Raw genomic sequence first — 17,716 nt, forward strand, 5'->3', positions numbered from 1 at the left:
TGTATATGCCACATGTGTGTGGGTGCCCACAGATACCAGGTGTTGGATCCCCTAAAGCTGGAGTTGCAGGTGGATTTTAAGCTGTCCAACATGGGTGCTGGGAATCAAACTCCCAGCCTTTGCAAGAGAAACACGTGCTTTTAACCACTGAGCCATTTTTCCAGCCCATTATTTTTTTTTTTTTAAGATTACATTCCGACTGGAATTGTCTGTTAGCTTTAAGAGGTTGTTTTTGGTGACCTCAGGCTTTTCTGCATATGGTCATGTTGTCTGCAAAGAGTTTTACAGATCCTTTCTGATCTGGATACTTTAACTTTTTTTAGCCTAACTTTTCTGGTTAGAACCTCTGCTACAATGATAAACTGATGTGGGAAGAACAGACATCATTAATTTTTCCTCCTATGTTGGGGGATGAAGCATTTCCTCTTTTGATATTAACGTTACAAGTGGGGCTTTCTTAGATTACTATAGTCGGATTGTAGGAATTTCTTCCAGCTGTAGATTTGTAACAGTTTTTTTAAGGACAAGAGGGTTTTTTTCTTCGTCTTTCCGCAGCTTTTGTGATTATCTTTTATGATGTGAATATGCTGTATGAATTCATCTTAAGAAATTGCTCCATTTGATTTTGTGAATCTCATATTTTGTGAATATGATTTTGGCATACACATGGAGGTCAGGGAACAACTTGTGTGAGTTGGTTCTCTCCATCCACCAGGTGAGCCCCAGGGATCAAACTCAGGTCTTCAGACTTGGAGGCAAACACCTTTACCCACCAAACAATTTTGCTGGTCCATAAATTGATTTTCAGATATTAAAGAAAGCTTGTTTTGGGGGACGGGGGAGAAATCCCATTTGGTCTGGAAGGGTGTGCTGAAGATTGTTGTTAATACTTCTGTAAATGTTTGCTTAGTTCATCAGTGAAGCTGTGTGGGCTTGTGCTTCACTTCTGGAATGAAGTTTTGTTTGGTTCTGGGCCTAGCGTGCTCTCTATACACGCTCTGCAGCTGAGCTATACCCTCAGCTATAGAGCTGCTGAGATTCCTTTTGTTTTTTACATTCAGCTTTTTACTGAACACATCAACAAAAGAGGTGTAGTCAAAAAGACCAAAGCCCGTATTATCCTCAGACTCCTCAGATTCTCCCATCTTTGCTTCCACTTCCTTTTCCTCAGCTGGGGCAGCAGCAGTGGAGGAGGCAGGACCGCTGGCTGGTGCCACTTCAGCACTGGAGCAGGACAACCAGGCCCTGCCTTGCTGATGAGACTCACAATGTTGACCGTAGCCAAGGCCTTTGCACATAAGCCAGGCCAGAAAAGATCAACATTCATACTGGTTTCTTTAATGAAGGCATTGATCTGATCCTCTGTGACTGGACACCTTGTGGTAGAGGGCAAGGGTCAAGCAGAGGCAGCTGATTTGGTTCAGACCTACGATTTGGTGAGTACTTCGGGTGCCGTGCTAGCCCTCAGATGCTATGAGGGCCTCACCTCAAGGCTACCTTAACACCCTGGGAAGGGTCAAGAACACTGTCAGCGGCTGAGGAAAGGGGATTCGTTTCTATTAATGCAATCTGTTCACCTAGAATGGACTTACGGCAAATATTTATTTCCTTATGAGACAGGTTTGACAGTTTGTGTTTCTCTAGCTATTTACCTATTTTGCCTCTATAGAGACGGTGGGAATTAACACCCTCTTTTATTTCTGAAATTTGTAATTTTCCCAGAGGATCCTTCAAATTTGTTTTTGAAACCACTCATTTGGTTGATTTTCCTGCTGTGTTCTGTTCTTCCTTACTAACGTCCACTCTGTTGAATTTTTCCTTCTGCCCACCCTGGATTTGGTCTGCTCTACTTTTTCTGTCTGGAGCATGGAAGGCAGAGATGGTTGGTTGTAGTTTTCTTCATTTCTAGTATGGCTGCATAAACTTAGCTACAAACCTGCTTCTATATCATTATTTAGTTGATTCATCATAGCTCGTTCTTTTCTATTTATAAGTCTCCCACTGAAGATGCAACATTTTGCTCATATTATTAAACAATGAATGTTGACTTTGCCCATTGAGGAACTTCATCTGAATGAAATCATGGCATACATTTCTCTACGTGGTTTCTTCTCCCCAGTGTCATGGGTGAGTTATTGTTACATGTCTTTGCAAGTTGTTTAAATTATTTATGTTTCCTGCTGAATTCTGTCATGCTACCTTAATATGATACTGTGCAATTTACCTATAAAACCTATACAGCTATAATTTATTAGTTCATTATTGACCCTTTGAGCTTTCTAGTTCAGTGCTAATGTAAATAATGCACATTCTTGTACATGTGTCTCGAAGAACATATGCATATCCCTGTCTAGTGTTGAGACTAGAATGGTAGTGGGAGACGGGGCCCATGTGTATTTTCTGTTTTAACAGCCAAAGCCACAGTTTTTCAGTGTGACTGAATCATATTCTTACCCATAGTAACTTATCAGATTTTCCAGTGCCAGCACCCCCAGACCAATGCTTGGTATTTTCAGGTGTTTGATCTTAGTTCATCTGGTGGGCACAGCCATATCTTGGCATGACTTTAGTTTTCATTTCCACAACTATGAGAGATGCTTGGCTCCCGCTAAACATTTATTGACAATTTGAACATTTTCTTGTGTGAAATGCCCATCCAAACATTTTTGACTTATTTTTCCTGTAATCATGAATTTTTAGAAATTCTTAGAAGCTCTGCAGAGAATTCTTTTGTCATTTACACAAATAAATTGGTCATCTTTACTTTTTATCTTTTTACTCTCTTATGGTGTTTTGGAATGAATATTTTATCATCATATAATTAAATATTGATAATTTGATAGTTTTCTTTTGGAGTAGTTTTTTATTGTTGCTATTTTTATGTTGGTGTGTGTGTGTGTGTGTGTGTGTTGTAGTCTGTCTCATATAGCTTAGCTAATCTTTAAGCAGGGCTTTTCATAGCATCCTTTTATTGTTCCTCTGATAATCACAGGGGTCTGTAGTGTTGTCCTTTTTATTTCTGATATTGGTTCAAATGGTCCTTGGGTCAGTTTAAGATTATGATGGGTCGGCACCTTATCACATTTTTTTTATCTTTCAGTGCTCCAAATTTTGTCAGGAAATCTTGTCTATTTTCCCTTCCCCAGGGATCTATATAAGTTTCTCTTAGGGCTCACCTTGTTACTTAGCTTTTCTAGGATTGTGGACTATAGGCTTGTTATCCTTTGCTTTACAGCTAGTATTCCACCTATGAGTGAGTAGATACCATGTTCATCTTTCTGGGACTGGATTACCCCACTAAGAATGTTTTTTTTTTCTAGTTTCATCCATTTGCCCGCAAATTTCAAGATGTTATTACTTTTTACCAGTGAGTAGTACTTCAATATGTAAATGTATCACATTTTCTTTATCCATCCTTCAGTCGAGGAGCATTGAGGTTCTTTCCAGGTTCTAGCTATTACAAATAATGCTCTATCCAGCTTTTCTTAACTTAAATTAATCAGACTACCTTTAGCCTCTGGGCTTTTTTCTTTTCTTCTGTATATCTTACTTTTCCTCTTACTTCATGGCTGGGTAGCTGGCTCCTAGTATCCTCCTCTCCTAGTTCTCTCTTGCTCTTTTCTCCTCTTCCAAGATTTCTCCTCCATTTTATTCTCTCTGTCAGTCACCCCTGCCTATCCTTTTTCTTGCCTTGCTTTGGCTGTTCAGCTCTTTATTAGACCATCAGGTGTTTTAGACAGGCAAAGAATCACAGCTTCACAGAGTTAAACAAATGCAACATAAAATAATGCAACACATCTTTGCTTTTTGTTGTTGTTGTTGTTGTTGTTGTTGTTTCGAGACAGGGTCTCTCTGTAGCTTTTGGAGCCTGTCCTGGAACTTTTGTAGACTAGGCTGGCCTCAAACTCACAGAGATCCACCTGCCTCTGCCTCTGCCTCCTGAGTGCTGGGATTAAAGGCGTGCGCCACCATGGCTCGGCTTTTTTGTTTTGTTTTGTTTTTGCAACACATCTTTGCATTATTAAAACAAATGTTCCACAGTATAAACAAATGTAACACACCTTAAAATAATATTCCACAACATTTCCCACTTTTTGTCTAAATAAAAAGAACGGTTTTAACTTTAACATAGTAAAGGTATATACAACAAAAGCAATTATCAAGTAAGAATTATATTTATGATAGTCCGTCCATTTGTAGTTAGCATATTCACAGAAAATAATGTTTTGCCTATCCTACCTTAGTGAACCCAAAGTTTTACACCTAATTTACTTTATATCATAACTAAGGAAAGCTCCAACTATAACTATCTAGTCTTCAACTCCATCAAAGACCCAGAGGGAAGTAATATTACCTAAGTAAATAGGAAGTGCATTACAAGCAACTTCCAAGACTCTAGACAGAGACATCTGGCTGCCTGAACAATCATCCGAAGTTCCTCTGCAACATTGGGGCATCCATCTTAAACCTACAGGCCTAGAGTGTCTGGCAGTCTTTTTGGTGAAGCAGGAAATATAAAGAACGGTCCTGCCTTGTATTAACAACACCATCGGTCACTTTCCTCTGTGTCTTGTAGAATGTCTGGAAGACTCTTTCATGAAGCAGGAACTCTGAAGGATTATCCCACCTTGCTTTGGCAAAGTTCAGCAGTCACTTTTCTGTGACATGTCCAGTCTGCACAGCACACTGTCAACAGTCAAGGCGAAACAGTTTCTTGCCCAAATGGCTAGCCTTGTCACAATGAAAGCAAACTCCTATGGAGTTTCTTCAATGCCCATGATTCTTTTATGAAGTAAATTGGTGCTGCCAGGGGCAGATGTATCTCATTGTCATGAAAAGTTCTGAATTAACAAAATATTTTAAATGCCATATTCTATAGATCTTTGACGTGTTTGAAGATCATTTATCTACCTAAAATATATCTCAGTATGATCTAGAAAACATGCTTTACATATCTTCAAGTTTGGCTGTTATAAATGACTAATTGCTAACCTATGTTTCTTGATTATCCTAAATAGTTTATAATAATAGCTTTCAAAAGCTAGAAATTTACCTTACATTTTCAAAGGACCTGTATAGGTACAATACCTTAAGCAAGAATAGAAACATATATACAGTGTGTGTTAACAAAAATGACCCTAAATTTGTATCAATATGTAAAAGTCAATACCAATACAAAATACTTGAGATTAATAATTGTTTTAAAAATATATTCAATAATCTACCCTTTTATCATATCATTCTTATATTTCCATATTCCCCTAAATATAACAAACATCTATAGCCCACCAAATAGCCAACAGCCTCCCACATCCCTCTAAGGAATCGTAGGTATCATGTTTTCCAAACTGCTTCCTGCAGTCTGTGGATGAAGTATCTTTAGGGTTCCTGAGAATATTTGAGATAATGATCAATTCCAGGGAAGAGCAGCAGTAACCTTTGTTGATATATATCACCTGGCAAGTTTCAGGAAGTCTCCTTTAATCATATTAAACAATAAACAGAGGGCTCATTAGGACTATGAGGTTTTATGAGTGTTTGTTTACATCATGTGGTCATCTTAATCAAGACAGTGGTGAAGTTACCTGGCACGCACTTTCTTTAGCCTTAATAAAGATGGCTGCCAGCCACATGGTTGCTTTCATCCTGGTGAGGTCATTAGCCAAGATAGAGACTGCCGATATCTCGGTGGAGACCTCCAGTTGCCACGCACCATGACCCCTTGTCTGCGTTTGATGAGAGTTTCGGGCAAGGGGCAGGAGGTTAAAATACACAAACACAGAGAGACAGCAACACGGGTCATCCTTGAATTCCTCAAGAATGCCCCCTTTATTGTGTTCGGGGCAGATTATATAGATATAGCCACGCCCCAGCCAAACCCACCAGAAACCACTCTCCTGCCATCAGGAACTCCTGAAGGTCTCGTGCTCAGAGCAGCTGTAGGCACTCAGATCAGGGGATTACAAGAAATTCAGGATCTGGGGTCTCACTGCTCCCAACAGAGACAAGCTGCATTTTTGCTATTTAAAAACATCTATTTTGAGCCGGGCGGCGGTGGCGCACGCCTTTAATCCCAGCACTCGGGAGGCAGAGGCAGGCGGATCTCTGTGAGTTCGAGGCCAGCCTGGTCTACAAGAGCTAGCTCCAGGATAGGCTCTAAAAAAAAGCTGCAGAGAAACCCTGTCTCGAAAACCAAAAAAAAAAAAAAAAAAAAAAACATCTATTTTACTAAACAAAATGTGGGTCACTTATATAGTGTGCTGTAGCAAATTAAGATTACCTATGTGCAGATTTTTTTTAATCATTAGCCTTTCATTACAAGATTTAAGCTTTTTAAGTTTTTTGTTACAAATATAGATTTTTCAAAGATTTATTTACTTATTATAATACAGTGTTCTGTCTGCATGTTTGCCTCCATGCCAGAAAAGGGCACCAGATCTCATTATAGACCATTGTGAGTCACCATGTGGTTGCTGGGAATTGAACTCAGGACTTCTGGAAGACCAGCCAGTGCTCTTAATCCCAGATATTATAGATTTTCAACCACACCTAATGGACTTACAAATCCTGAGATAGAGTTTTCAGCATATTCTTAAGATACTTTTTTGAGAGCAAAGAGCAAATAAATCAGGGATTTTCAAGAACTATAGAAGAAAGAAGTATAAAAGAAAAAGCTTTAAATAAGAGACTTTTGAGAGTGTAGAGCCAAGAAAGTTTAGACAGAAGAGATTTGAGGAATATTTGTTTGTGCAGTGGTGGAAGTTGTTACAATTTGCAAGAACTGAAAATCGAGTATGCCACATTTTACCTGTTGAGCTGTAGTAAAGCCAAGTCCCTTGTAGAAAGACAGCAAAGCTTTGACGCAATCTCTGAGTCAGAGAAGGAAAAAAAGAATAGAATAAGGTAAGATAAGGGGGGAAGGTCACAAACGGAATCTACACATGGGAGGAACCCAATATTATAGAGTCCCAGGAAGGCATAAGGAAACAGCAGGACTTGAACAGAAGGCTCCAGCGGCAGAGGGCAGATAGCAAGAACATAGTCCCGAGCAGCTCCTAGGTGGAGGTGAGAAAGCTCCAGAAGGGAGCTGAGAACAAGGGACGAAAGGGTGGGAGAGAGAAGGGTAAGTGTCCTGGTAACAAGAACTAGGGGAGAGGGCTGGGTGAAAAGAGCTGAAGAGGAGCAGCTGGTACTTAGGATACTGAGTGAGGCCAGCATGGGTTTGGTATGAAAATAGGCACCATAGACAGCCGTTTGCCTCTTCTGACAATGATAAGGAAATGGCTCCTTTGTTAGAGGGGCATGGGTGCCAAATTGTGGGGGAGTTTCCTTTGGATCTGACAATAGGCAGTCAATGCTTTCTGGGGAATGAGAAGTCATATTTCTCAGTGGCATAGCCTTTGCTCAAGTAAATAGCCCTCTATACAAGTTCACAATAGAACTGTCCACAAAAAAAGAAAAAGATACAAGGGTAGGAGAGGGACTTGGGGAGAAGGAGAGGTTTGGTGGTGGTAGGGTAATGGATGAGAGAGGATAATGGAAGTGGGGGCTGTGATCACACACATTATAAAATTATGCATGAATAAATTTAGAAAGAAATCGTGAATAGCAACATGGACCTATAAAACGGACAATCCTCTCCCTTCCATTCCCTTTTCTAAATACAGCCCTGGAGGATTTCTTGGTTTATGAGAAGTGCCTTCAATACGGCCTCCTGTTCTGCTGGGCACAGCTTCACTGATATTCTTATCCCTATTTCTCCCTTAACCTTCAGCCTTGAGCTAGAAGCCATGACCATTGTCCTCTAGAGCAGGGTTCTCAACCCTTCCTTATGCTGCAACTCTTTAATACAGTTCTTCATGTTGTGGTCACTGCCCCCAGCATAAATTTATTTCCATTGCTATTTCATACTGTAATTTTGTTACTGTTATGAATTGCAATGCATCTACTGCTTTTCTTTCCGATGGTCTTAGGCAACCCTGGCGAAAGGGTCGTTTGGCCCCAAAGGAGTTGTAATCCGTAGGCTGAGAACCATTGCTCTAGTGATTCTCATGATGGTGACAGCATCACAGCATGAGTGAAATCATACCCCAGAGAACTCTCCTCCTGTTTATATTATTGGGAGGTCTACATTGTTATTAGTTTTGGAGGCTGTATCTCACTCTGTAGCCCAGGCTATCCTGGAACTTGATATGTATGTGACTGGCTTTGAACTCCTGATTACTCTGCTTTGGCCTCCTAACTGTTGAGACTATAGGTGTGCGCCACCATACTCAGCATGGCTCTAGATTTTGAGTTTCAAAGTAATTTCCCAAAGCTGAGGCAGGCCTTGAACTCACAATCTTCCTGCCTCAGCCTTCCCAGTACTGGGATAACAGATGTGAACCCACCACATCTAACTTGCTACAGATCTTGGAAGTAGTAGATCAGTAACATTGTCTTTGTTGAAATAAGCACTTTACTTTGTGGTAATTTTTTTTCAAAATATTTGCATGATTTACTTTATTCCTTATACACAGAAATCCTGATTAAAAAAAGAGGGGGGCAGTGGTCAATGTGTATTAATCACTAATTAATACAGCCAATGCATCCAGCTTTTTTGTTTGTTTCTGAGACAGGGTCTTGCTTTGTAGCCCAGGGTGGTCGTGAATGTGCAGCAATCCCCCTGTGCCTGCCTCCTAACCTCCTTCCCCAGCATCCTGACATGCTGTGCCTCTTGTGCTGTATTAGGGATGTTTTCATTTTTAGCCTGACTCCACTCATAGGCAAATAGGGCACTTAGGGCTCCTTGGTCTTGTGATTCTTCGGAGAGATGACAAGAATTCAGAGGGGTTCATGCTTCAAATAACTGTCAACATTCCATGGTGAGTCTCCCATCAGGCTCAGAGGCAGGAACGTCATCCATCCTTATCCTTTTCCACACAAGCAAAGGTCTCTTTTAAACTTGAGCCATCTGCGCTAGGCACTTTTCAATCTCCTCTTGGAGTGGAGTTTGAGGGCCTCTCACATGGACAGATCCCGAGGTTTGTGCTAATACCTCCGGGCTCAGCTTCCCCTTGTCGATATCCTTATACACGGCATCTGAGGTGACCCCTCTGCTGTCCAGGTCCTGTTCTAAGGTGACCGGAAGGCTTCAGCTGAGACCTACAACCCCTGCCGCTGTCACTTGACTCCTCTCAGTCAGGGTGTGGCTGGATGGGTAGAGCTGTGGTTGCAGCTTCTCCTCAGGGTCTTGCTTATCAGGAACCAGGGTGTGTGGTGCTTTCTCGACCGTGGACGTCTGCTCCACCTCGTCTGAGCTCTCCCTGCAGGGAGAGTGGCAGCAGTCAGGAGGCTTCAGGCTGGGTCAGACATGGTGGTACCCTCACAGAGCAATCTCTACCATCCGATGTGGTGTATACACGGAGCCATGGTTCCTATGCAGGCTTGCAGCAGAGCCCAGGGCTGGGATCCTATGAGCCTTCATCCACCGTCCTCGACAGCTACTGCCCCCTAAAGGCTTCTTTTAAAATACTTAGGGTAAAACTAAATGCTGAAAAACATACTTTAGACCATGTAGCTGTAGGTGTTGGTGCACGTAGTAGGAACACCTGTAAACCCAGAACTTGGGAGGTAGAGGCAGGAGATTCAGTCATTGCCGACATAATGAGTTTGAGATCAAAATGGGTTCCAGGAGACCCTGTCTCAAAAACAGGCTTGTATGTTGGCGCTCCAATATTTTTCTGCTTTGTGTTTTCTCCATTGTGGTTGCATGTGATGCTAGAAAGAGCTGAAGTTCATTGCACCTGCTTTCTTCAGTGGGTGACACAGCTGGCACCCTAACACAGTGGTCTTGGGATCCATTCAGCCAAGCAATCCAAAGATCACAGCATCTGAAGATGGCTTCTCTGCGTGCCTTTCCCCACCAGAAGCGTGGCGCCTGTGCTTGCTTTTAAGTGGGTGTTAGCTGTTTACACTGTAAAGTGATTCACAAGTTTTGTAATGGATTCCTTCCTACCATATTCGCTTAAAACGTTTCCCGGGAATAAGCCAACATGTGCTGTAAACAGAATTGGGAGGCGCAGGGGACAGAGGTGGCAGTGGCTGTGCCGTAAGATGGGTATCTGCCCCAGAGCTGTGCCACCCTCTGTAGAAAACTGGGAATGGCTTGAGCTCTTCATCCTGCCACGTTCCCCACCCATCCCCCACCCCCTATTTTTTTTTTTTTTTTTTTTTTTGCCTTCTGGTTTCAGACATTTATGGACTGAAAATGAAACCATCCCCACATACACTTGAGCTCATTTTTAAAGGCAACATGAGGGGAGGAGAGAAATTATGAGGTAGTTTAAGTTTGGAGTAAAAGATACAAGTAAACCACATACACCCACATTTCTTGGCACCACAGATAAGGGGAAAAGGTGCATTTTGAAAAAAACCTCCCTCACAGAACTTCACCTTTGTTAGGATTCAAAGTCCCCAGTGGAGAGAGCCTGTTCAGAAACTGGGCTGCAGTCAAACCTGGTGTTTCAATACCTCATCAGCTGCTAAAGTTTTCTGTAAATCATTCAAACTTAATGCCTGAGAGGGTTAATTTGTTAAATAGCTAACCGATGAAGACAGCATGGTGAGCTAAGTGGCGGAAAAGAAAAACTCAAGACAGGACTTTCAAAGAGGACACATATACAGAGAGCAGGCAGGGTACCAGGTGGTACTCTGCCGGGTGGGGTTGCCTGGAGTAGTCAGTGATGGATCCAGGAGGCTTGGCCAAGGAGGGGCAAGTTCCAGCTGAACCTACAGGCAGATGGCCATCCTGGAGGACCTAAACGCCATCTGAGGCTGAGGGATGTTCAGTTGTAAAAATGAAAGGGAAGGCTGAGCCGGAGACCCAGGCTTTTAAAAAAGGTGGGGGTGGAGAGAGGAAACACCATTAACGGAAAAGTGACTTTGAGTAAGCATTCTCTCTCCAGGCAGTTTACCGCCTTTTTCATCTTCCTGGCAGGAGAAAAGAAAAGCCGCAGAAGAAGAAGGAACCTCCGGCAATTGCTTTGGAATACCCAGGAGCTGGCAGGCGATGGACAGGCAAGTGAGAGAGGACTCCGCTCTGTAGGAAAGCACATGCGCACGCGTTTAAAGAGTGGAGAAAGGGCACTATTGGCAGGGGGGGGAGGGCACTGAGCCTGAGCTGAGGAAGACCGACTTTTAAGCTATCGGTTCAGAGTGTTTATCTTTCAAACTCAGCACCATTAATGCTTCTCATAATGTCGGCTCTCCCTCACAGGAAACAGACATCTGAGACCCTGCTGTCTCTGTCGCCCGCTGAAACTGCCAACCTCAATGAAGGAATCAACTTTTTTAGGAATAAGACTACTGGCAAAGAGTATATCATTTACAAGAAGAAGGGTCACCTCAAGGCATGCAAGAACCTCTGCAAACATCAGGGAGGGCTGTTCATTAAAGACATCGAGGATTTAGATGCAAGGTACACGGGTCCTTTGCTCTCTTGCCAGGGGCCCTGTTTGCTCATCTAGATATTTTAAACGACATAATCAGCAAATAGCTTCTAGTAAGCTTTCTTCTTGTTTCATTGGGACAGTTTCCAGACTTCAAAATTTTATGTTTTGCTTATATTTACTTTCTCTTTTCTCTAAGAACTCTAAATTAGCTTGACAATCCTAGTCATGGTAGCCTACTTCTAGAGTATATGTACTTGTACGGGAATGTTTGGGTTGCAGGTGTGAGCGTGCGCACACACACACACACACACACACGCGAGAGAGAGAGAGAGAGAGAGAGAGAGAGAGAGAGAGAGAGAGAGAGGGAGAGAGGGAGGGGGGGAGGGAGAGAGGGAGGGAGGGAGAGAGGGAGAGAGAGAGGGACGGAGGGAGGGAAGGAGGAGAGAGAGAGAGAGAGAGAGAGAGAGAGAGAGAGAGAGAGAGAGAGAGAGAGAGAGAGAGAGAAATAGAGAGAGAAATTCCTGGGCATCTGTTTCGTCAGTTGCTTTACAGATACCAAATCCTTTCGAACAGTGGTTCTCAACCTGTGGATCACGACCCCTTGGGATCAAACAACCCTTTCGTAAGGGTTGCCTGAGACTATCAGAAAACACAAATGTTTACATTACAATTCATAACAGTAGCAAAATTACAGTTATGAAGTAGTAAGAAAAAGATTTTATAGGTGGGGGTCAGCACAGCCTGAGGAACTGTATTTAAGTGTTACAGCGTTAGGAAGGCTGAGAACCACTGCTCTGAGTCTTCTGCAGTCTATCCTGGGCTGTGTGGGCTGAGTCCCTGGGTGTTGGGCCTTTCCCCTTTGTGTCATTGATGCTCATGTGTGGATAGTTCGGTACTAGAGGGATATTGCAGGAAGAGGGCCCATTTGTTCATCCCGGCCACCCAGCTAGATTGCACCCGAAATAATCACACAGAAGCTGTATTAATTAAATCACTGCTTGGCCCATTAGCTCTAGCTTCTTATTGGCTAACTCTTATATTAATTCAACCCTTTTCTATTAATCTGTATATCACCACGTGACAGTAGCTTACTGGCAAAGATTCTTACTGGCATCTGTCTCAGGCAAGGATTTATGGCTTCTCCCTGACTTCCTTGCTTCCTTTCTCTCGGCAGGCCATTTAGTTTTCCCCGCCCTACCTAAGTTCTGTCCTATCAACAGGCCAAGGCAGTTTCTTTTTTCATTAACCAATGAAAGCAACACATTGACAGGAGGACCTCCCATGCCAGAAGGAGCTGAGGAGTTGTCCAAGAATGTCCCCCATCATTGTGCAGAGGGCAATTTCCAAATCTAGAATGTTTCCACGTCTACCCATAGAGTTGTATGATTACACACATAGTTTTCACAGTCCATGTTATTACATGTACATGTTACTAGACTTTCCAGTGCTAATCTCTGTGGCACCTGGAGTCAGAAAGTGCAGGTAATATTCCAGATGGGCTATTTGTTGGCTTTCTTCTGAGGGACTCTCATCTCCTTCATCTCTGGTACTTTTGTGCAGAACTCAGGGTGGATAAAGGTTTTGTTTTTCTCTTCCTGATCGTCATTGGGAGGCTCTGAGTTTCCTGTCTTCTTACATGTAGCTAACCACATAGAGGGGTGCTAAAGCTAGGTGCTATAGTGTGAGCTCTCCTCCCTGCCTGCCTCACCGCTCAGCAGCTCTGGAATCAGCTTGAACAGGTTCATAACCTTCCTCAGCCTCAGTCTGTTCATTTGGAAAATGAAAACACCACCTACGTTGTCAGGTCTCAGAGACGGTAAAATGCTTGCTGTTGAAGCCTGGGGACCTATGTTCAAATCCGTAGCATTTTTGTGTAGAAGGCCAGGCATTGTGGCGTGTGCCTGCAATCCCAACCTCTGGGGAGGCAGAAACAGGAGGATCCCTGGGGCTTCCTAGCCAGCCAGTCTAGTTTAATTAATGAGGATCAGTGAGAGACCCTATCTCCAAAAGAGTAAGTGGAAATAATGAAGAAGGAGCTGTTGCACATGGCAGACACGTGTTATGAAAGAGGATATTAAGCAGATTGGTGCTAGTTCCAATCCTGTTATGGATGGTTTGGTTTGGGTAGTGGATAAATGCATGAATATATTCAATACTAAAAGTGTAAAACTAAAGCTTCACATTTATTCTGAATGTCAACTCTAACTAACTAACTAACCTAACTATATATATATAATATATATTATATATATATATATGTTCATTAAGTTGTATAGACTTTGGGCATAGATAATTTTGGTGTGTGACATTTTTACTTATTTGCAATATTTTTTAAATAAAGGCTTATTAAAATTAATTTCATAAAAGGGAAAAAGTAAGTGGAAAAGAAATTGAGAAAGACTTCTGGTAGTGGCTTTTGACTTGTACACATGCACGTATACACTCGCACACACAGAATCACCCACTCAAACTCTACAGAAAGGGTTTAAAAGACCATCACCTGGAGTATATGATAAACAGCCAATAAATGTTCACCACTGTTAGTATTCCCGTGGTCTTCTGTGTACACAGATTATTATTGAGAAAAACTGTTGTTTTTGCAATCAGTTTGCGCACCTAAATATAGTGAGCTCCTCACCACAAATCATCCGTTCTTGCCTCATGCAAAACCGTAAGGTGGTTGATCTTAGGAGGGCAGATGTTGACAGAAGGTTTCTTCCTAAATCACATTCCATGTGATCTTTTGAGGGTCTATCACTGAACCTGGACCTCACCAATAAGGTTATATCAGGCTAGGAAGCCCTAGGGGTCCTCCTGTCTCCGCTCAGTGCTGGCTATAGGTGCACGCTGTCACCCTTAGCTTTTTACAGGAGTATAGGGTTTAGACTCGAGTTCTCTTGCTTGTGTGACAAGCCCTTCACCCACTGAGCCATTCCCTAGCCCACACACCTGTTTTCTGTGCAGCCTTTACAGGGAAGCTGGGCACTCTTCTCTTTATCCTCTGTGGAGCTCATTGCTCAGTAGTTAAACTGCATGCCGGTGATGGTCCCTATTTGTCTCTACTTTCCATTCTTCCGCTTGAGCCCTCTGTGCAGTTACCGATCCTAGAAAAGCATCTTTTCCATGGTACAGTCAAGCATAGTCCATTCCTACCTGCCGTTCAGTCAGTTTTCTTCCTGACACATAACTAAAATCAGCAGTCTTAGGTGCTATACATTTCATGACCTTAAGTCTAACATGCTTTCATAGCTTCTCTGTGTGTAGTGGACTCCTCTTCATGCCCACTCCGGCCCCCTTCTATCTCTCTCTTGCCCCTTCTAACCCTTTCCCGCTCCCTCCTATATCCTCCCCCACATCTTTTCTTGTCCCACTCCTGCCCACCCCAATCAGGCTGAAACCCAACTACACTTAGATCTGCCAACTTTCCCTCTCGGGTCCTTCAGTCCCATCTGGGATGTCTCAACCTAATTTTTAGAGGTTGTTATCCACGCGTGCCTAAGAAAGGAAGGGCCACAAAGTTCTGGATATAATCAAGCTTGGAAATGTAGGCATGATATGCTTACAAGTTAGAATAAGGGACTGGAGAGATGGCTCAGAGATTAAAAGCACTGGTTTCTCTTCCAGAGGTCCTGAGTTCAATTCCCAGCATCCACATGGTGGCTCACAACCCTCTCTACCAGTATCTGATGCCCTCTTTTGGTGTAAAGGCATACATGAAAATAGAGCACTCATACATAAAATAAATAAATGTTTACCAAAATAAAGAACAAGTTAAAATAGATGCTTTTGATTTTTTCAAAGAATGATGTTTCTGGTAGGAGACATTTTTTGGTTAAAAAATTCTTTGCTTCTTGAATTTGAGTAGAAATTTATGAATAAGGAAAGCAACGTTTTGTACCCTACTTCTGACTGAGCATCCCCAGGTCTGCTCAGCTTTATTTTCTGGATATGGTAGCTCATGCTTGTGATTCCGGTATTTGGGAGACTGAGATGGTGAATTTCTATTTGTTTGGCACCGGTTTGGGCTATGGAATAAAATATGACTGAAAAACAAGACCAAAAACAAAAACAAAATAAAACTGAGCCAAGTATAGTGAGCTTCACATGGTGGAACACTTAGGAGGAGGTGGAGAGAATAAGAGTTCATGGTCACCCTCAGCTACATAGTAAAATAGGTCATGGCTAGCCTGGTCTCCATGACATCCTGTCTCAAAAAAGTTGATGGGAGAAAGAAATAAGGAAGGAAAGAAGGAAGTTAGTTCAACCAAACAGTAAAAATGTCATAGCACTTCCTCTAAAAGGTCTCCAGCTTGCTATAATCTGAGTCTTATTCTGAAATGGAATTAAATTAGGAAACAGAAATGTAGAACACGTACCCAAATAATTGTTGATAAAAAACAAATTTTAGTATATGTTGTAAATATAATGGGAGACATGCATTTGAAAACACACTCACTTTTAATGTGTATGGTAGCCCACACCTTTAATCCCAGCACTTGGGAGACAGGGGCAGGTGGATCTCTGTGAGTTTGAGGCCAACCTAGTCTACAAAAAGAGTTCCAGGACAGCCAGAGTTATACAGAGAAACTGTCTTGAAAAAAATCAAACAAAAGAAAAAAAGAAAAGAAAATATACTCACTTTTGTAGGCAGAGACTGCTCGTTCATTTCCCGACTGCTCAGGCCTAAATAATTACACAGAAACTACATTAATTACAACACTTTTCAGCCTATTAGCTCAGGCTTCTTATTAACCAACTCTTACATCTTAAATTAACCCATTCCTATTATTTTGCATTTTACCACAAGGTTCATGGTTTTCTGGTAAGGTTCTGGAGTGTCTGTCTCCTTTCACAACTGCATGGCATATCTTTGACTCTGCCTACTCTATATATCTCTGTTCAGATTTCCCACTTGACTATATTCTGCCCTGCCATAGGCCCAAAGCGACTTCTTTATTAACCAATGGCAATAAAACATATTTACAGCATGCAGAAGGGAATCCCACATCACACTTTGTCTGAAATTCATATTTATCTGAGTATATTGTATCTGATCCAGTAATCAACTCTCAAACCTTAATCTCTAGGAAAACCTTTTGGGGATTTTAAACTAGTTGGACACTAAAAGTGAAGAGTTGCTGATAGATAAGTCAGACATATGTAAGACCATGTTCTCTCTGAACCTCACTTCACTGTTATGAGAATGGTCTCTTGAGCAGTTTGTGGCCAAGGGCTGTCTGCAGGAGCATGAGCTCCTCTCATCACCTTGCTTATCTGGGCACAGCCATTGCTTCACCACTGACCAGCCTTTCCTTCTTTCCCTAGAGCCTGTGTATGATGACTGTCACTCCAGGCTGTCCCTCTGCACCCTGGCCAGGAGGGGGTCACTTATCCTGAAGACCATTCTGTTGTCTCTAACACACATCACTGTGTGAACTAGACATCATCTTCGCATTTAAGAATATTGCTTGATGATTAGCCAGCATTTCCTTGGCTCCCACAGTATTATCTGTTTATAGATTTTCTTTCATGTATTTTGCATTCCATCAATTGCTTTGGCTTCCCTGTCATGAGTCGCCTTCCCACTTCATCAGCACTGACTCCTCCCACTGTGTCCTATAGTTGACTATCATCTCCCCCACCCTCCAGGACCGTTAAATGCACAAAGCACAACTGGAAGTTAGATGTGAGCACCATGAAGTACACCAACCCTCCAGGGAGCTTCTGTCAGGACGAGCTGGGTAAACACTCACCCATACTTCCTGCCAGGGTGGGTGGGGGAGGGCAGCTTTGTCGTGATGGCTTCCAATCTCCAAGTTTTGCATCTGGTCTGATTTTAAACTGTTAGACCTATATGATTGATTTATAGCTTGTTTGAGACAAGGCCTTGCTTTCTCATTTATTAATCCCTTGCATTTCATCTTGGAGAATTTCCAGCTCCTCTCTGTAAGTCCTAGTCTCTGGCCTCCATCTTTGGAGGCCCTGTCCCTGTGCACACCAAACCTTGACCCTTCCCCCAGGAAGGGAAAGGCAGCCCACCAAAACCTTGACCACTCCCACAGTCTATTTAAAGGCTCCCCGAAAAGTCCCTGGGTGATTGTGTCCTGTCGTGTGTGTGTGTGTGTGTGTGTGTGTCCTGTCCCATCCTGTCCCCCTCCCTGTGTCGCTCCCCCCCCCAGCTTCCAAGTTCTCCTCGGGGCTACCTGAGAGCTCAGGAATCCCATTAAACCTGTATATTCTTTAACTTGGCTTGTTGTGATTTGGCTTGATTTGGATTCTTGCTT

At 42.6% G+C, this 17,716-nt stretch overlaps 1 protein-coding gene across 1 annotated transcript in view; it reads left to right on the top strand.

Moving 5' to 3' along the window:
- The first annotated feature begins 1,453 nt into the window (after positions 1-1,453).
- LOC119817400 (cytidine monophosphate-N-acetylneuraminic acid hydroxylase) overlaps positions 1,454-17,716 on the top strand; it is a 64,958-nt gene continuing 48,695 nt past the window's right edge. Inside the window, exons 1-5 of the mRNA XM_038334622.1 lie at positions 1,454-1,620; positions 1,995-2,127; positions 10,979-11,058; positions 11,258-11,458; positions 17,082-17,173. Of these exons, the coding sequence (XP_038190550.1) occupies positions 2,041-2,127; positions 10,979-11,058; positions 11,258-11,458; positions 17,082-17,173 (460 nt within the window). The 5' untranslated portion in view covers positions 1,454-1,620; positions 1,995-2,040. The remainder of the gene's footprint in view (positions 1,621-1,994; positions 2,128-10,978; positions 11,059-11,257; positions 11,459-17,081; positions 17,174-17,716) is intronic.

Source organism: Arvicola amphibius, chromosome 6 (assembly GCF_903992535.2).
Source record: "Arvicola amphibius chromosome 6, mArvAmp1.2, whole genome shotgun sequence".
Taxonomy (NCBI): domain Eukaryota; kingdom Metazoa; phylum Chordata; class Mammalia; order Rodentia; family Cricetidae; genus Arvicola; species Arvicola amphibius.